This window comes from Fringilla coelebs (assembly GCF_963513975.1).
Source record: "Fringilla coelebs genome assembly, chromosome: 4".
Lineage (NCBI taxonomy): Eukaryota > Metazoa > Chordata > Aves > Passeriformes > Fringillidae > Fringilla > Fringilla coelebs.
The window spans coordinates 8881541-8901904 of record NC_140032.1 but is presented as its reverse complement, the minus strand read 5'-3'; the positions used below and the strand labels follow the sequence as shown (position 1 = coordinate 8901904).

Genomic DNA, 20364 nt, shown 5'->3' with positions numbered 1-20364 from the left:
CCTGCTCTGTTTCTCTGTCTGTCCCGGACTGCAGCAGGGTGCTAAGCATCAAGGCAGCTTAGAAGATGATCACAGTGAGGTAGAATATTCTTTAACTTCCATATGATGTGCTTGTGTCAAAGTCACCCAACAAGAAGATCTATCAGCTAAAGGAGAAATGTTTAATTTGCCAGCCTGTTCAAGCAGTGACCTCAGGCAGATGCCCATGCCCCGCAAAAGCCCTGGAACAAAGTGGGTCTGAGCCATGATTTCTTCAAAGCCTCTTGGCACTGCACTAGTCTCTATATTTTGTGGAAGCTTACTGCAATACAAATGTACACAAGGCCCCTTGTGGAAGATTAATGCAATACAAAGCCTTTTTCCTACACCAAGGGAATGTAATAAGGCCATGACATCTCTGAGATTCAGATCTGAAATAACATAACAAATCCTTACTCTGCAGTATATCATAATGCCATACAAGCCAAACTGGGCACTGGGATGCCCAGCCATCCTCCCAACCCTTGCCCTGCCTTTGCTGAATGGTACTGGCCAGTTGTTTTGCCCCATCTCATTTCATTTTTGTCTTTTAAAATGAAAGCAGCAATACCTCTGCCTCCTGTAAAGCACTTTCAGTGCGGCAGTGTCAGAGGAAATTTTTGGGATGACGCTGTTTAAAATTGCCAGGCACGGTTTAGACAGAGCAGGAGGATGGAGCAAAGCAGTGTCTCTCAAGCTTTTCAATCTATGCTTCACTTCAATCAGTTAAGAATAATTTCATGCCTGCTCACAGGAATGGCTGCAGGGCCTGGCGTCAGGGCGCTGCGCGTCTCGCTGCTCGGGGAGCGCTGGCAGAGAGGGGCATGTGAGCTCCCTGCAGCCAAACTCTCAAGGACACCAAGATACAAATGTTGTCTTTCATAATAACAGCAATTAACATGAAAAGAACGTTACAAGGGACTGGCATTCAGTTTGAAGTACTTTTTCTTTTTAGATTTGGCTTTCAAGCATGTGTGTACCACAGCAGTACATAAGCCTGTGCTAAATCCCAAGCAAAATCAGGAAAAATTCAATTGTTTTGAGAAAGCTGGTGATTCAAACACTGCAGTAAACAACTGGTCAAGGCCAGGCAACAAGAGAGCCCAAATGCATGGAAGCCACTCAGGTCCCCAGGAATCCACAGTATCCACACTATTTGTGTTGTGATCCTTGGACCAAGCTCCTCTCCAAGCCAACGCCTGGGTGCAGCTGAAGGGGTATGACAGGTTGAGGACCAACCCAGGAAGCTCATGGGGTGAGGTTGCACAGATGACTCCTCCACAGGTCACAGTCCCTCAACACTGCAGCAGCAGCACATAAACCCTGACACCCCACATATCTTCATGTCATGTAACCTCAGCTTCAAGGTGTGAAAGCAGCTCTCTGATGGGCTGCTCCCATCTTCAGCCACTTTGAACTTAGAGAAACCACCCCAAACTTAAAGTAAACCACACATAAAATAAATTGATGACTAAAAGCCACATGTGCACCAGTAGCAGTCTAGATACAGGGCCAAGGAGATGCAGCGACCCCTGCCATTTGAGGTCGGGGTGGAGAACTGCTTTACTTGGCAGAGTAAATAGCATCAGTGTCTCAAACTGGGCTTAGGCACCAACCAAGTTGTTACTTTTGAAACTTCCTCCAAAAGTTCCACCTTCAACTTTCAGGTGTTTTGGTTTCTGTATCTAGGAAACAGAGTTCATTATCTGAATCACAGGTAAGATGAGGAATAAATGGAATTTGAGATACTGAGTCAGGGAGATGAAACTTGTCAGTGCCAGCCCTGAGTGTGGATCCCCTCCTATGTGGGCAGATGAGTTAGTCTTTGCCAATTACTTAAACTTTGCAACACCCAAGAAAACAGAGGGTTGGAGTCCTAGGCACAGTGAAGGGCTTATCTCTGGACACAGGGATATGATGTAGTATGGAATTTTAAAAGATAAAAGAAAGAAACATGCAGTAGATACAATGAGCCAAATCTGAAAAGAGGGGTAGGGCTAATTATTTCTTTAAGGCCATACGTGGGAAATAGTGAATGAAGTTTCTTGAATTATTGATCATCAGCTTCAGATCTCTGCCCTCACCACAGCTTGGAGCAGTCAACAGCTCCGATATCACTGATCTCGCATGCCAAGTCATGCCACAGGACAGATTTTGGAAAAGAAAGACATTGTGACATTTAAAATTGTAAATATTACCATTCCAATCCCCAAGTGCAGGTGGCAAAGAAACTGCAAAACAGCTCAGCTTTTAGGGTGTGGCTGCTGATGGCTCTCCCTTCTGCTTCTAAATACAAAGTTTTTCAAACTTCACCATGAAGTGACAGCTACCCCTTATCACTGAAGGCCAGCTGTTTCTTTCACACTCAGCTGTTCCTGCTGCTTGCTGGTAGAAATGGAAGAAAGCTATTTAGAGACCCAAATCTGCAATGCCTTCCAGCACACATCTATCTTAGAGCCTGTCCTTCACTTCTGAGAGTAATTTGGTTGATCTTCTTTCACACCCATTTTTCACCTCTACACCCATGCTGACACCACCAAAACTAGTCCTGGTTCCCTGGCACAAATAAAACCAGATCCAGAATGATTCCTTCTAGGTATTTTAAAAGCTTTTGTGGTGCCTCCTGAGAAGGGCTCAGTTGAGTTCACTCCTAGGAGGAATAATCGTGATAAAACTTCTCAGCATTAACAAATGTTGTTGCTGTGTTGCTTCTTCAATGCAGCTATAGGTAATGTGTGTCAGTGGTTGTCAGGCATGAGCCAGCCCTGTCCAAATGTGTGTGGATTTACCCTGGATTTCATCAGCAGAGGCTCTGTGAGTGTGTGGGGTTACATTATTATGCTGTTCCAGCAGACTAATTCAGTTTATGACTCCTGAGGCCAAGAGCCACCACGATCAGAGACCAGGTGCCTTTTGTGATGGCACTGGCCCCTGTTTTGCACAACACTGTCTCCTGCACCTAGTCCAGCTGCCTTCCTCACTTACCAAAGCAGCCCTACCCAGGCAGGGAAGAGTGGAGACACAAGGCCCTGGAAAGTGCCAATATCAATGTGAAATTGTGCTCCATCTCCTTAAAACAACTGTCTTCCAAATACTTCTGTCCACATTTGAAAGCAGAGAGATCAATGGTTTTTACCTCGGGGTGCTGAGTTTGGAGACTGGGGAGGGCAGGGGAGGCTGAGGGCGGCTTCAGCTCAGCAGTCAGACCAGCCCAAGCTCGAAGGAGTGTCTGGTGAGGGCAGTGCTCAGCAGGGTGCTCAGCTCTGGCTGTGTACCCTCTGAAGCACAGATTTCTGCAGTGTTTGTTATACCCCTGTGTTTCCAGACTTTTTTCCCAGGTAATATTTTGTTTACAGTGGGTGGGGCAGAGCTTCTGGCATTTCAGAGCCTCGGTAAATCCATACCCGAATCCTGGGCTTTCACACAAGCACCTACATACCTAGCACATTCATCTGCCTTTCTGGTTGTATCACTGACAGTTTAAGATCATTTAGACCTGTACGCTAACATACAAATACAGGTGTTCTGAAGATCTGGGGTACTGCTGTGGATGCAGTAGAGAACAATGATGCCTGATGTCTGCATCTTTGCATCTTCCTCATTAAGTGCCCTATGCATGTGTCAGGCAAAGGGAACTTTCTTTCCTGTGTGGACAAAGCAGACCTGCATATATGGTTTCATGCTGTTTCGTAACAGAAGGCAACATCAAATAGTGTCTAAACCTACTTCCAATTAACAGCAAAACTGCCACAAGATTCAATGGCTTTACAGTAAAAACTGTACTGTCTCACCCACATGCAGCAGGATTTCAACAGTTCATGCAGCAAGTGGAAAATGTTACAGCAATTTTTTTTTACCTTTGCAATCTATGCACCAAATTCCCTTCTGCCTTATAATTCACAGTCATTCAGACTTTTCCTAAACAAATACAAAATTCTCATAAACTACAATCGCAATGCTGCTTTCTTCCCTGCCTTGTACTTTCTCTTATCCCTGATGTCTGGAACAAATGACAGTAAAATGTGATCTGTGTTTTAGCAATGTTCAAGAGCCACATTACACTTGTGCATCTGGGGCAACAAGATACAGACTAATACAAGATCAGGTGTAATGTATATGTGGCTTTACCACAATGCTGTAGAAACAATAAACCATAATCCTTGTTTTAATCTGAATTGCTATTATCCTCTTAAAAGGAAACTCTGGCTGACATCTTTTGCCAAGGAATAAACACACAGGACAACATTCTGCATCCATCCTATATGCTGGGTAGCTCTTACCTAAACAGTTCAATTAAAACCAATGGGTTTTTGGGTGCCCAAGTGCAATCCTGCAGGAGGACTGATTACAGGCGCCAGCACTTTTGGCCTGAAGATGTACCAATGTGTGATCACAGCACAGCTTAAAATATGCCTATTTTAAAACTACACTCGCTCGTGTTAAAAAACCAACCAGTTTTAGGCAACAGCTGTGCAACAGCCATCCGAGATAAGGATGCAGAGTTACAGCGCAAATAGGATGGTGCGGACAGGAAAGGTGCTGAGCTCTTCCTGCTCAGCCCGAGCCCGGGAGCCAGGCTATTCTGGTACACGGCTTCTGTGCATCCAGATGACGAAAGGCAGCTGAATGTGCTGGCAAGGGCTGGAGGGCTGGCAGGAACTCTGGCTGCATTTCTGAGAGCTTCCCACTGTTTCTCTTTTTCAGCAGGTTAGGCCATTGTGCAGAGTTTAGTAATTTTCTTACGTCCCTGCGCGTGTTTTTACAGCGCTGCCGTTTTCCTCTCTCGCCTGAGCACCGCAAGGGGTAAAGGATGCGCGTGCCAGGCACATTTGCACAGCCCCTCCGGCGTCCCGTTAGCATCGGCTCCTTCGTTCCCGTGCATTTCCTGCCACCCTGTCCCTGACGAGCCGCTCCGCCGCCTCACCGTCCCCTTTTCCCTTTTTCCCGTTTCCCTCACGCTCGCCCCGTACCCGCCCGGCGCGTGTCGAGAGGAGGGAACCTCCCGCGGCTCCGCCCTCCGCCTACCTCTTCCTCACGGCAACGCCACGCCCCCTCCCGCCCATTGGCTGCCCGCGCCTCTCTCCCCGCCTCCGCCGCGCGGCACGCGCCTCCCGCTCCATTGGCGTCCTTCTCCGCCCTCATTTGCATGACGCTCTGCGCACCAATGGGCGGCTTCGGCCTTCTTAACATGCAAGGAAGCAGCCAATGAGCGGGCGAGGGGGCCGGGCCACCACGTGCTGTTGCTAAGCTTCGGCTTCTAAATTGTTACTACAAGGGCAGCCAATGAGCGCGGTCGGCGGGGATCTGTCAACATCCCCTGCCCCGACGGGGGGGGTACTCTGACCGCCGATTGGCCCGGCCACCTCCTTACGTCCCGCCCCTCGCCCAAGAGCCACTCGCCATTGGCTGCGCGGGCTGCCCGTCCGCTGTGTGTCAAATGTAGGTTGAGCGAGTGCTTAAAACCGGGGGCTCGAGAGTCCCCGCGCGTGAACTCGGCGCGGGGGGCTCGGGACGGCCAGCCATGGAATTGAACTCCCTGTTAATCCTCCTGGAAGCGGCCGAGTACTTGGAGCGAAGAGACCGAGGTACAGGGCGCAGGCGGGCAGTCGGTCAGGCACCCGCAGGCGCTCCCAGCCGCTCTCGGCCTTTGTTGTGCGGCGGCCGGGCCGGGGCAGCGGCCCCGAGCCCGCACCTGCCCGGGGGGGACCCGGGCTGCGCCAGCGGCACCGCGCTGGGGGAGCATCGCTGCTCGGATCTTGGCTTTTTTTAATATATAACACCCCAAGCAAAGCAGAAGGGGGTTGTTCGTGCCGCCCTGGATGGGGACGGTGCGTGTGGCAGCGCTCAGGATCCCTCTCGCCGCTCCGTGTGTGGCAGTCGGTGATTGTATGGCAGCTCCCCTCCCCCAGCGCAGCGTGACAAGGGTTTGCATGATCCGCCTCGTTTTTAATGTGCACTCCAATAATCCTCCTAATTTCGACACTTCGGTGTTGTTTTTTTTTTTTTCCTTTGGTTTACCGAGTTATGGTTTTTTTTGTCTCTCTTCTTTAAGAGATGCCAGAATAAAATCCAAACAAATCAACCGGAAAAAATTCTGTTCTTTACCCTAGCGTTCCTGCAAAGGAGGAAAAAATTGCATGGAAAAAATATATTGCCACTAATGCTGACTTTGTCCCTAGAAGCAGAACATGGCTATGCATCAGTGTTACCCTTCGATAGTGACTATTCCAGAAAGAAAACAAAGGCAGGCACCATGGCCAGAAAATCCCAGAATAACAGGTAATAGACGCACCGCTTTTTCAGAATGAATCGTCAGCTTTTCCAATGTGTCTAGCTTATGTGCAGTGCATACATTTATGAAAAATAATAACTAATCCAGTGTCTCAGTTTTCCCCATCCCGGTAGTCGCCATTTTTCCCCTGGATGGGCTTGGCTCTGTTTTGATCTCTCATATAAACACTGCCACGCGTACACCATCTCCTTAGTACTCACTGCACTTCAGACCCATCCGCCCTCATCGCTCCTTCTGCTCCGCGCTCGCCGACAGCGGCTTTTGCTGCAGACCTAAGCACCATAATCGCCACCCAGATTTCTCTTTGCATGGCACCTAATTTCCCCCCGGCATTCATTTATAAACCACAGGCAGCGAGCCGGCCGCCTCCCCCACGACAGCCCGAGCAGATGCAGCCTCCGGTTGCGGCGGCGCTGGGCTCCGGGGCGGGAGCGTGTGCGAGGCGGTGGGGGGGACACTCTGCTCGCCCTCCGGCCTCTCCGGGAGGCGCGGGCTGAGAAGGTGCCGGAGCGAGCTTGACCTGCCCGCGGGCTGTGCTGCAGCGCCGGCTCGCCAGCCCTTCCGCCCGGCCGCCGCACGCAGACCGGCCGGGGTGCGCGGCTCGGCGGTTGTTTGTCCGGCTGTCGCCCATCCGCCGCTCCGCCGCCTCGGTTCCGTTGTTGCCCCGCAGCCGCTACCTGCGCTGCGATGGCACGAGTCGAGCGCGGCTGTGCGCAGGCTCCGCAGCTTTGTTTGCTGCTCGGGCTGTGTACGTGCGGGAGGCTGGCTGTCTTACGGGGACGCTGCCGGCCCCTGCCCAGGAGCGAGCCCGGCCCTGGGCTCTGCCTGCTCTGCTCTGCTCCTCCAGGGCTGCTCCGGAGAGGACCGAGGACCGTGCCCTGCTGGGCCTGCTTCGTCCCGGGGCAGCGATGCTCTCCCCAGCGCAGGCTCTGCTCTGCATGGTCATGCTGGATGGTGGCTCCTGTAGAATAGCCTAAAATGAACTTGCTTTGCACGTGACTTGTTTTCCAAAGGAGCAGTGAGTCTCGGCGGGCCCGCTCTCGCTGCTCCGGCGGGCATCCTGCGGCTGGGTGGGATGGTGCTGGGGAGGTGCCCGGCAGACGGCCAGGAGCTGCTCGTGGGGCACCGGAGGTGCAAACCGAAATCAAAAGCTGACGAACTCCGTCTTAACACGAGCTGCTGAGCGCCCTGGTGGTGCCTGCTGCGGCCGAGCAGTGTGTCTCGAAGATTACTGAGGGGGAGCAAATTGTGCCCCTGTGCCCCTGCTCCGAGCAAGGCAACCATTTTGGGGGCTGTTAATTGCAGTACTCCTACTTTGGCTTTACTTTTAGTTGAATTCTTTGTCTCATCGTGGAGCATGAGAAGACAGTTCATTTTAAAAGAGAAAGTAATCAGGAGTGGGAGGAGTGTCTTGTGTCCTGAGACACTTTGCTCCCTCAGATTTTTAATTATTTTCATATAAAGTATGCTCACTGCCTTTAAAAAAATTCAAAACACATTTCATAAGTTTTCCAGCTGTAAATTGCTCCTTGAGTCGTACAGATTTCTTGTGTGTCTCTTGCATTCAAGAAATCTGTGTTACTTACAGAGCTATTATTCCATCGTTTCCGTTCTTAGGGCTCTTGTCATCCACTGCAAAATAGTTATTTGTCTGAATTGTAAGCTGCTTTCAGGAGTTTTTAGGAGAGGATTTGTAATCTATCAAATACAGCAGAATTAAAAGATTTCTGGTTACAAATTTGCTAGTGTTATTGAAGTTGAGGCACACACATCCACTTGCAGTTACCTTCCTGCTTCTTTTCTGCCTGCAGATTTGTATTTATTTCCCTGTTTAGTGTGTTGTTCTGATTCTCACTCCGTAGCAGTGGCAACCTTCAAAAATGCCATCCTGCAATGTGTACATTTACTCACACTTTGTTTTCTTCTAGCTGCAGTGATGAGGTGAGGGATGGGTCATCTGTGTGACAGGACAGGACAGTGCTTGTCAGGGAATGGTTTCCAGTGCGGACACTGCTGGGACAGTGGCTGGTTTGGTTCAGCATGGCTACCAGGCTTGCTGGCCTGTGTGGGAAGCAGAGGGACATTGCTTTAATGCAGCTCCCTGTTCCTTCAGGGACAGAGGGGCAGTAGCAGGGCCCTGTGGGTACCTCTGCATTGTCCTTATGGGCTTTGTACCCATGTCCAGCAATTGCTGCTCACGTTTGCTTGCAGGCTTAGATTTGCAGGGGAGAAATTACCCCCGCATTTAAATATGCAGGGCACAATACATGATGTACACCAGCATCACAGTTTTATTGTTATTTGGAGCTTAGAGGGTATAGGGGTCGAGCCCCAGACTAGAGTGGATTTTTGGAAACACAGTTAATTCTTCCTAAGCAACTCAAAGATTAACAGAGGGAGACGACTGGGCAAAGTTCAGAGGATCTGGAGTGGTCGTGGGTGATGTGAACCACCGAGCAAAGTGTTAGTCTATGTTGTTCCACTTTAACCATTTTCCAGACTCATTGGGTTTGGAGCACTAGATGCAGGGAGGCATCTGATTGCATACAGGGGATTGCATACATGTCTGAAATTCATGCCTTATTATTTCATTGTTTTTCTGGATTAAAAATACATACTTAAGGTTGGAGGACTAGGAAAGGAGCAGCTAACTGCACATTTCAGATCTGCAGGGGCATTGTTGTTTCCATTATCTATTTTTGTATCCTGCTGCTTGCAGCATCTGATCAGATTAAAAAGTGAGAGATGTATATATCCACATACATTGGTTTTTTTTCATGCCTTATGAGGTATACATGTAGAAAAGCATGAAAAACATCTCCTTATTCTTGGAAAATCAGAAAAGAGGGGAGGAGGAGAAAAACTGTCAGATGTGAGGAAGCCTGGCGTGCTGTACTCTTCTTTGTTCTGTTTTTTCCCCCCGTGTGCCTGTCTGTGGGGGGAAGAGCGTACCCCGTGTGGCACAGGTGTGCTGGCCAGGCACCGCGGGCTGGGCGATGGGCAGGGATGGATTCCAGCTACCCTGGGCTTCAGCAAGGGCACTGATGGACCCTCCTTGCCCTGCCGAGGTGCTGGTGATGTTCATGTAAGAAACTGTAGGATGAGACCTCCATCCCTTGTGGATGGCTGGCAAGGCCCAGACCTGCAGGAGAAGGGGCAGGAGGCTGCCAGCCCTTCGGACAGGATGCTCTGGTCTGGGCTAAAAGCTTGCTGGCCTTTTGACTGCAATTGAGTGAGAAGTAATTTTGGCAGGTTTCGATTCATACGGGGAAAAATACCAGCAGAATTACATTTAATTAGCCAAAATCTATAAGCTTTCTGTCCACTGTAGAAATTTAACAGTTTTGCTTTGTCCACTGTTAGCTTTGGATCGAAATTGAAAGTGGTTGTTAGCAGTTTGTTGATAAACAATATTCTCGGTGTTACTGGTAGCAATCAGACACAGTTTTTAGCCATTTCTGTTTCACTTGCGCATGTTTTCTTCTCAGTTTCCTGTGATGTGCCCTTTCCCATGTCACACAAACCAAACTGCTTTGTTTTCTTTCTGGTTTGCTGTTCGTACCATGTCCTCAGCTGAGATTCAGACTTGTTTCCCCCCAGTAATTTTGACCAAAATCCTCTGGCAAATGAAACTGCATTCTTGTTTTGCGAAGAGGACAGGAGATTAGAGAAAGCCACAACATTATCTTTTGCAGGGAGGTAAGCCTAGGTCACATCTTGTTACAATAATACTTATCAGGTACTTCACTATAGTATAATAAATGTCTCCGCAGAACAGTGGTTGTCTGTAGTTCCTAAAGCAGTGCCATGTAGTGTAATAATTCTTGTTAAGGTGTACTTAGAATTTAAAAAAGGCATAAAACAAAGAGCTGGATTTATTGCTCTTGTACCTTGGAAGTGTTAATAGCAAATATTCAAAAGTCAGGCTTGGTTTTTGCTCCAAAGAAGCAGATAGGTGACACGTGTGCGATGTGCCGAGGAGGAATGCGACACAAATCTGAAATTTGGTGACGTTTGCTCACAAGGCAAAGCACTCTTACAGAGGAGCATGCAATCCTGCAGATAACTGGGCTTTCTTTTGCCCTGGCTGCAGTGACACTCACCAGGTGTTGGGTACCCTGAGCTGTGTGTGGGTTTGAGGTGTGTGTCTGCCCGAGCACCAGGGAGCGCAGGCAGCTGCTTCACCGTGAAAGGGTCAGAAATAAGGTAAAATGAAAAGCAAAATCTTAGTGTTAGATGCCAGTCTGCTGAGGTCAGAGTTAAATTTACTTTCAGAGAAAGGAATTGAATGTCGGTGATGCAGTGTGTTTGGCCTGTTAATTTAGGAGCTGGTTTATTGAAGGAGAGGGAGCAAAATAAATGCCGGGTTATAAATATATCTTCTGTGTCTATTAATTAATTAATATTTTTGCTCATATGTTATATAAATAGGCATGTACTTTGTGCTGTGTTCTGGCAAAGGGTTATATGCAGAAAAAGATGAAAGCGGCATTTGGATTTTCAAATAAAAACAGAGCCTAATGTCCAAATTCCTCTGTTGATGTTGGCTCATGGTGAGGGTGAACCTGTGGCCCGCCGAGCGAGCCCCTTGCTCTTTGCAGATGTTTTTCTGTGCCCACACTAAGCAGCTTAGGGATCGGGGCCTGATTTTTGTTTTATTTTTCCTTAATTTTTTTTTTTTTTTTGTGAGAGGCCAAGAATAAAACGCTGCAAAGCAGACTGTGCAGACAAAGCATCTCTGAATTTTCACCTGGATTTCTGAATTCGATAGATCTTTCTCAGTTTGCCTTCCTGAAGCTAGGACAGCAATTGATATTGCCACATTTGGTTTCAAAATAATGCATTTTAGTCCCAGTATAATAGACTTCACCAATGGACCTGTCCCTCTGAGGAACTGCAGTAGGTCTGCAATGTTTGGAAGCTGCACTGCTTGTGCAGTTGAGGAAAACAAATTGCCACCGTATTAGAAGCACATTCAGGCCTGGCCACTGCAAACATGTGGCAGCACCAACTTGAATGTGATCCCAGAGCCAGAACTCTGCATCAAAGCTGTGCCAATGTGCCTGGTTCCCAGATCCCGGCTGAATCTGCAAAACCGGTTGAATTTTGCTATGAGGAGAATGCAAAATTAATTTTTAGTGGATTAATTTGGTACAGGCTGTTTCTTTGACAGGCTGTAAGCAATGCGTCCAGCTTGAAACAAATGGAAAAAAACCAACAACCCAGAAGCAATGAATAATAGGCAGAATGTGTGCTTATATTCAGGTTTATCTGTGCTTTGTGGAGTGAACTGAAGTATTTTCAGGTGCATTCCACAGCAGGTTAGGTATGTGGACAGGGAATTTCCTGGAAGTGAATCTGGATCCTTTCAATGAAAAGCTGCACAGCAGTCACATTCAGACAAGACTGCAGGTGTAAGCTTTGTGCTTTTACACACCTGCACTTCTGGGAGTGGGAACTGGTTGCAGACACTTAAGGTGTAGCACCTTGTAAAGCTTCCTGTTCTGTTTGTTCTTACTTTTTTGGCCTGGACAAAAGGTGAAGTGCTTGCAGTGTAATTCACATGGCTGCATGACCTGAGGTGGAGTTGTATCCTGCACATGGGCTGTATCACACCCTGGCAGTCCTGCCTGCACCAGAAAGCCCTGGCACTGGTAAGGTGCTGCCACTTCTTCAAGCACTTGGTTAAGTATCCTGCTTTGCTCCCTATAGTGCCTTGAAGTGCGTTGGCAACTGGAAGTGTATTGGTGAGTCACGGTCTAGACCTGCTGCCATTAACACAGGGCAATAAACGACAGCAGCATTGCCATACATCCCTGCTTTTGTCAGGAGCTGCTGCCTTCCTGCTGAGCAGATGCCCCTCTGGTGGGGTAGATGGATGGATGGAGGAGTAGGGAAGCTGTCTGAATACTGAAACAGGCTGTGCATCCTGCATACAGGGAAGCCTCAGCTAGCCTGCATGTGACTGGATCCTGCTGGCTCACCCATAAACTGGCAGCAGTGGAGGTGGAGGGGCCCTTGCCTTTTCTGTGTCAGTCTTGCCATCTCAGCTAGCACCTATCCAAATTTCTTAGGTGTGTCTGCTTAATGTTGAATCAACCAAAAGCTGAAATCCAATACCTAGAATTCTCATTTGGGGAAAGAAAGGTGGTGGATGGGGATGGCTCTGGGGGTGTGCTGTGAGAAGTAGCACAGCGTCTTGCAGACCAATGGCTGCATTTGCTTGGTTCCTCCTTGTTCTTTCTAATCTTCTTTTGACAATTTCTTCATAAATAAAATTTGCAGTCTGTGAACTGCTTGGCATTTGCTAAAGGGATATTAGAGCTGTCTCAGATCAACACTGTAGTCTAAGCACCAGCATTCATTGTCCCAAAATCTATGATTTTGCAGATTTTTTGGTTGTTGGCTTTTCCCCTTTATTTTTATCTGAACCTTTTTACCTTTGTTTTCCTCACTGCTACCCCCAACTTCCCCAAGCTTTGTGTGGAGATACAAACTCTGTGGAGTGAACCTAAGTTAAACATGAGAAGTCTTCCTTCTCTTGAAGCTGTTTTTGAAAGGCTCCACAGACCATTTGCCTGCAAACCACAGTCATGTATCTGTCTCTCTCTTATAAATACATATATACATATATCTTACTAGTTGTGACCTACATCTTATCTTTACTAAAGTAGTAAAAGACTCCATTTTGAAACAGGGTGCTGGGTTATGTGGAGACCAGTTCTTATGTTTTTTTTCCCCTCACTTTAGGTTGCATAAACAGCAGGAGATGGATATTCTTGCAATATACTGTGCTGTAGACAGTGAAGGAAATAAAAACCAGTATTTCAAGAGGGGTTCATGTCTTCTGAAAACAAACCCAACCAAAGAAATGTCATGCTTTGTAATAGGGTATTCAACTTGCACTGTAGATGGAGCAATTCTCAGGTAAATGGACTCTTGGGTTTGGTTCCTGCCTAGGGTCTGATAGTTGGGGCATAAGCTGGCCCCTGACACCACCCAAAATGTGTGGCTGGTGCCCATGTTTGCCCACTGCAGGCGTTGCTGAGGCTTTGTGTCCCCAAGAGCTCTGCCAAGAGGTGCATGGTCACTGCTGCTGGCTTTGGCAGCTGGCATACCCCCGGCTGTGTGCTCCAGAGCTGCCCTGGTGGGACATACCTCAGGAGAACACCAGGGTCCCCTCCCTGTGCCACAGGTGTCCTTGTAGGTGTGCTGTGTGCAGGACTGCCACCTGCTCATGGCATCTTCTCTCAGCCCAGCAGAGTTCAGGCTGAATTTCTTGGCCAGTGGTTCCCGTGCTGTCCCCGTGTGTGCTCACCAGAGCTGCTGGGAGCTGGCAGCTCAGAATGGGCCAGTTGGAGTGACTGTGTTCACCTTTCTGTCTAATGGCCAGAAATGTCAAGGAGTTCATGTCATAGGGATGAGTCCAGGCCAGCCTGTATTTCCTCTCTGGTTCCAAAGTTCCCTACAAACAGTGCTTTTGACAGGCCTGTTGAGGGTGTTCGGGGACAGTGGTTCCCTACTGAACTTCTGTTCTCCATGTGTTTTCATAAACACTGGTGGATTTAGCATGGTCTTGGTCAATTTTTGTGAACATTGGTGTGGAGAAATGATTGTGGAGAAAGTCTGATCTCTGTGTAGACAGTAGGAGTAGAATATAAAAACAAAATCAGCTTAAGATAGCCAAATGACCAAGCCCACCTTGCCTATTAATGTAGAATAGAAAATAGAATAGAATAGAATAGAATAGAATAGAATAGAATAGAATAGAATAGAATAGAAAGTTTAACACTTGCAGTGTTGCTGCATTTGTCAGGAGCACTTAAATGGCATTGTAGAAATACACACATTACTTGATTATGGCTCGCTTGATGCAACAAAAATACAAAAGGAATTCATAGGCTTTTGAGAAAACGATGCCAGGTAATGGTGACATAATTGATGCCTTGGTACCTTGAGATGTTTTCTGGTGAGAGTGGATTAGCATCAGTGCTGAACCTTGTATGCATTTCAGTTTTACCTGCAGAGGGGCAGTTCACTTGGTTCCTTGCAGGATCAGGAGCTGCACTGGCCTGAGATCAGCTGCTCGTGGGTTTGTTCACTGGATGTTTCTTGTATGAGCTTTGCTTTCTATTTCCCTCTCTATGGCCAGAGTGATGTTCTGCCATCGGTCACACCCAGGCACAGCATCCGGCAGCTCGGGGTGTGCAGGGAGAGCAGGACAGCTCAGCGCCGGGCGGAATTGTGCAGGCGGGCTCCCGAATCCCCTGCGATGGCTCTGCTCCCCAGAGGGACCGTGCACTTGCCCTGCACAAGGGCACCCCACTCTGCGCCCCGTGCCTCGCTGCAGGCTGGGGTTGCAGCAGGCTCCAGCAGAGCTGCTCTGACATAATCTGCCAGCCCTAAAAGCTGCCACCGCCTCTGCATCTTTTGATCCTGACGTGCTGGGCATGTTTTCAGTGGGACAAAACTGAAAGTACGGAAAATTGCTGGTTCTGAGGCGGCGACAGTAACTTCATTTTAGGAATGTTTTTAATCTGAGCTGTGTAAATAAATAAAATGAATATTTTTAGCTGAATCAGTTAAAAAAAAAATGCTCCAAGAATTTAGGGCTGCCTCCTAATGGCAAAGAAACCGAGGCATCAGTTGGAGAAGAAAAAAAAATCTTTAATCCAAGTAGATTGGAAAAGGATAACATGCTGCTGTGGTCAGTACAGGGACTATGATTTTTTTGGGTTTTATTTTCTCTTTGTAGACTGAGGAGAATTAAGAGGATTCCTCTTTTGTTGCCATTAAGATGTCAACGACAACAGCACTGATTAGCTGCTGATTTTTCTTTCTGCTTTTCCATGGGCTTGAAAGCTGGCTTTTTGGGTGCTCTTTGCTCTTGCCTGTTACCATTTAGATCTTTGAACACCTTCTGCCCCCTCATAAATTTTCTTCACTGATAAAAATCTCGTGGGCTGTTTTTATTACTAACCTGCTCAGTTTTTAATGTTCATTTCTGTCTTTGAATGTATAGAACACTAATAAATGCAAATATATTATAATTCCCCCCAAACCTATAGTTTACTCATGGAAATTAAGCTGATACCCTGAAGAATCTAAAAGTGAACCAATTTAAAAGAAAAGCTGTTTCATAATTCATGTTAAATACGTATTTTAAAGAACTCTTTTGCAACTTAAGTATTGTCTTTTAAATATTATAAATCTTGGTTTATTTATCCTTTCTCTAATATTTCTTTTCTCTTTTTAATAGGTCATCACACAACGAACTAGAAAAACATAGGTAAGTCTTGAAAAAAGCTAATTAAAAGATGTATGGCTGACATTTGAATTAATGTGTTTATTGAAGAACATTTTGTTGAAATTGTTTTGATTCTGCACTGAATAATTTATTAAGTTGGTTTTGGTTTTTTTAATCAACTAAAATCTAATAGTTACAGTATTATTTCGCTTTTTTTTTTCCCTGTTATCTAGTATGCTCTTTTTGAAACATCCCTAATAGTTAGCTTCGGACTGATTAATGCTGTAACTGGTTAACCGAATTGTTACTAACAGCGAATCTGATTGCTTAAACTGTTTGCTAGAGGTGTTAAATGCTGTAAGTACAAAGTATTTTTTTTGATTAAGGTGAATGATTTTCGGGAACAATGTGTCACACAGGGTTATTTTATGTTTCTTTTAAAGTATGCCTAAAGTGCAGTTAATTTTCATCTTGCGTGTAAGTACCTAGAGATCCGTTTTTCCCCTCCGTCCGTTTCCTTGCGGGTGGGTGTGCTGTCCGGAGAGCTGAGCTGAACTGGGACAGGAGCGGGCACCTCCTGAGCCGAGCCTGCTGCGGCCAGAGCAGCGCCGGGAAAAGCCGGGCTTAGCCAGGACGGAGCTCAGAGCCCCGCGTGGTGCGGAGCTCTGCTTTGCCCCGTTCCGGGGGCCGTGTTCATTCGGCGGGTGCTGTACCGTGCCACGGTATGTGTGTGCAGCTGGGCCCTGGGCTGCGGGCAGGCTCCGGGAGCATCGCTCCGAGGGGCACAGAGAGACACCGCGGCCGTGCTGGCTCTGCCTTTCTGAGGGGCACGGAGAGACACCGCGGCCGTGCTGGCTCTGCCCCTCCGAGGCGCACAGAGAGACACCGCGGCCGTGCTGGCTCTGCTCTTCCGAGGGGACACAGAGAGACACCGCGGCCGTGCTGGCTCTGCCTGTTCGAGGGGCACGGAGACACCGCGGCCGTGCTGGCTCTGCTCTTCCGAGGGGCACGGAGACACCGCGGCCGTGCTGGCTCTGCCTGTCCGAGGGGGCACAGACGGACACCGCGGCCGTGCTGGCTCTGCTCTTCTGAGGGGACAGAGGGAGACACCGTGACCGTGCTGGCTCTGCCTGTCCTAGGGGGCACAGAGAGACACCGCGGCCGTGCTGGCTCTGCTCTTCCAAGGGGCACGGAGACACCGCGGCCGTGCTGGCTCTGCTCTTCTGAGGGGCACAGAGAGACACCGCGGCCGTGCTGGCTCTGCTCTTCTGAGGGGACAGAGGGAGACACCGCGGCCGTGCTGGCTCTGCCTGTCCGAGGGGGCACAGACGGACACCGTGGCCGTACTGGCTCTGCTCTTCCAAGGGGCACAGAGAGACACCGCGGCCGTGCTGGCTCTGCCTGTCCGAGGGGCACAGAGAGACACCGCGGCCGTGCTGGCTCTGCTCTTCCAAGGGGCACAGAGGGACACTGCCGCCGTGCTGGCTCTGCTCTTCTGAGGGGCACAGAGAGACACCGCGGCCGTGCTGGCTCTGCTCTTCCAAGGGGCACAGAGGGACACTGCCGCCGTGGCACTCTTACTGCGGGGCCATTGCCTTTCTCTCACCGTTCAGGCAGCAGGATAAACGCCCGTTCGGGTGGTTTTTGTTCTTTTTTTGTGTGTTCTTGTGGTTTTTCGGGCTTCACGCATCCAGAGAAAGCGCTGGGGGTGTGTGTGGATATGATTTAAACCTGCTTGCATGCTCCTAAATAGGTGAAATGTGGTTGATGGCACAAGATTGAACTCGTGGGGTTTTTTTGTGTGTTGTTCTGTGGCTGCAGTTATGTAGCAGCTAGCCCATCACTTCCCTTGCATGCTTACATGCTTTAATTGTAATATGAGTAAACTATAGCTCTGCCTAATAGCCACGTGGTCATCCTAGAGATGAGAGGAACAGGAGAAGGCTCAAGCTCACAAACACAGGCCTGGGCAGTAGAATGCCGTGCACTGGCTAAGGCAGTGACATCGACAGGCAGAAGTTCTGCCGACAGAGTCTTCAGGAAAATAACTGCATGTAAAATTCTGTCCTTTGGTCACACTTCTTTAAAAGAAAAAAAAAAAAAGCCCCAACTATGATTCTTTCTCATTCTGTTCAGTTTCTTCCTCTCCTCCTGCTTCATCATTAAGAATTTACTTTCATCTGCATATTCCTTTTCTTTTTCCTTCAGTTATTTTCCTCTTCTTCCTTTTGCTCTGCCTTAACATGTTTAAGCAGCACAGTAAATGAGGCACAGCAGCATTTGCAGCAGATGCAGGGCCAGAAGGAGAATCTATTAATTGTTCAATCGCTGATCTCACTTTCAGTTCAGTGTTGTATCTTTGTAGTAGATGGGCCATATAGTACTTGCCTTGCTACCTTTTTTTTCTTTGCCATCTCAAGGTCAAAATAGGTAAACTGCACAGTATGTCTTGTGATTATACAACTAATGTTTCTAACTGCTGCTGCTTGCTGTGCCTCCTGCAGTTAAACTATACTTGAAGCCAGATTTTTATTCTTCCTGGTGAGAACCTGCAAATTAGTGCAAGATCCTTGTATGTGCAAATGGGTGCTCACAAAAGCAGATGAGGTGTGTACAGTTCTAGCTGCCTGATGTATTGGTGTGAAGGACTCCTGCAATTTCTATTTTCTTCTTTTTAACAACCCCTCCTCCAGCACTGTGGGTGTATGAGCAGATAATACTGATCATAGTGTTTTTCACTGTTTTTTAACTAAAATTGCATTAAGATCTATGAAGTGTCTTGGACGCTTTAATGGAAGATTCACAGCCGTGGTGTGTCCCTGCAGCAAAGCCTGCCTTCCCCCTCCGGTGCAGCCCTGCCCTGCCAGCTGGGAAGCCCTGGATGTTGATTTTGGAGGTGTCTCCTTTCCAGGACCAGCGCTTTGACTCAGCACTGCCATGATGCTGCTCTGGCAAGGCACACTGGGTTATCTCACAGCAGCCTGTTGAGGAGGAGGAGAGGAATGGCCGTGTGTCCTCCTCCGTGCCCAGTCCCTCCCGTGGCGTCTGAGGGCTGCCCTGCGTGCTGCAGGGCAGGGAAATGGCTTCCTCATGAACACAGCCCTCCTGTCCTGTGTCAGGGTGTCCAGAGATGCCGGTGACTGGAATGCCATGGCAGCCAGTCATGTACATGGTGCTGTTTTGGGTTCTGCACTGCTGTTGCACATCAGAGGTCTTGTCTCTGGTTTCAGTGTCAGTGGTTGGCAGTGGTTGACTTCTGTGTGTGCTGGCTTAGCCATTTGGCACTACCATTTTATTTTGTGTTTTGTACTGCTGGGTCTCTTTTCTGTGTGCTCTTGAGGGGGTGCTCAGAGGAAGATGAAAACAGAAATGTAATTGCAAGAAAAAAAAATTTCATTATATGATAGAATTCAGATTACATTTATGGTAAAGTGTTTCTCAGTGGTTCATACATGAAATTCCTTTTTCTCTGCTTTATGTCTCCCTAGAATATCCTGCTCAGAACTTTAGTGTAGGTTTGTTATAGAGAAACTCTGTAAGGATTCATCCCTCTAATGGCAGTCTTGTTTTGGTCCTGTGGATTTAAGGTCTGCATCTTGGAGCCATGAAACAGGAAAACCCCCTAATAAAAAGCAGGAAGGCAAGAAATCTTCTATCCTAGGGACAGCTGAGGTCCTAGAAGATATTTTAATATTACAGACAGGTTAGTCAGAGTGGCACTTGGATGTAACTAGTTCCTAAAGACAAACGTGTATATTCATGTAGGTATTTTTTGTTTCCAGCCAGACCATTAGGTCTGTAGGCTTTCACAGAGCAATATAAATAGTAAGTAAATTAGTAATCATGACTTTTTGCAAGGAAATTTTTTAATCGACCCGATAGCTGTATAGAGGAATTTAGCTTTCACAGTGTAAAAAACCACCCAAGAATTCATGAGAGACTTAAGCTTCTTTAGAAGACACAGCATATTCTCGTCTATTTGCATCAATTTATACTAGTTCTGCATTAGAAGGTAAAAGCCACGGTGTATGCCCCTGAAGACTGTGCTGAGATCTCCACACTGCTCTGCGAAGGCAGGGAGAACCTGCCCTTGGCTGTTCACTGTGGTCTTCTCCCCAGCTTGTGCAGGGCTGTGCAGGGAAGAGACACCTCCTGTCAAAGCACATGGAGCCCTGAGAGAGGATGCTGGGATCAACCCGTCAGGATTTGGTTTCATTCAGTCTTTCCTGGCCATGAGGAGCTCTGCTGCAGGAGGGGTTCAAGGTCTTGCCCTTTCCCTGGTAAAGTCTTCGGAAATGGCTCATGAAACTTGATGATTTTAAAGGACAGCTTTTAAGAATTAGTGAGGAAATGAATAGGTGTACCTCAAAATCAGCAAGCCACGTGCTGCTGTCCTCAGACTGGCACCATATGAGCTGAAGAATTGCTGTGTGACATTGGTGTGGCTTGATTTAGGTCCCAGGTCCCCAGGCTTAGATTTGACAAAAGCTGGTGAGCTGAGCCAGATGGAGGTAAAAACCAGGCATTGCTGTTCAAGCTGAGACTGCTGTGGAGTTGGCCTGGATCAACTGAGTGAGACAACCCTGAACTTTTAGAAGTGCAAGGAGAGAATGGGGAATACACCAGACACAGTGATTTGCTAAACCTTAAAGATGGAAAAACCCCCAAACCTTTATTTCTTCCCAAAGGAGCTTAATGTATGTGTTGAGTGCTGACTGGGGGAGACTGAAAGTGTTCCCTTGTGCACAGAAGGCAATACTGATGCAAGTTTTGTGCAGTCCTTAAAGCTAAAATCTTTCCAGAACAA

The 20364-nt window shown here is 47.8% G+C and overlaps 1 protein-coding gene across 2 annotated transcripts in view; it reads left to right on the top strand.

Annotated features, from left to right (window-relative positions):
• The first annotated feature begins 5485 nt into the window (after positions 1 to 5485).
• Positions 5486 to 20364, top strand: part of MXD4 (MAX dimerization protein 4) — a 39554-nt gene continuing 24675 nt past the window's right edge. The window contains exons 1-3 of one of the 2 annotated variants that reach the window (XM_084204706.1): positions 5486 to 5603; positions 6201 to 6297; positions 15570 to 15599. In XM_084204706.1, the coding sequence (XP_084060832.1) occupies positions 5540 to 5603; positions 6201 to 6297; positions 15570 to 15599 (191 nt within the window). In that variant the 5' untranslated portion in view covers positions 5486 to 5539. Of the gene's footprint in view, positions 5604 to 6197; positions 6298 to 15569; positions 15600 to 20364 lie in introns of both variants that reach the window. The other variant, XM_084204705.1, reaches the window with a different exon arrangement.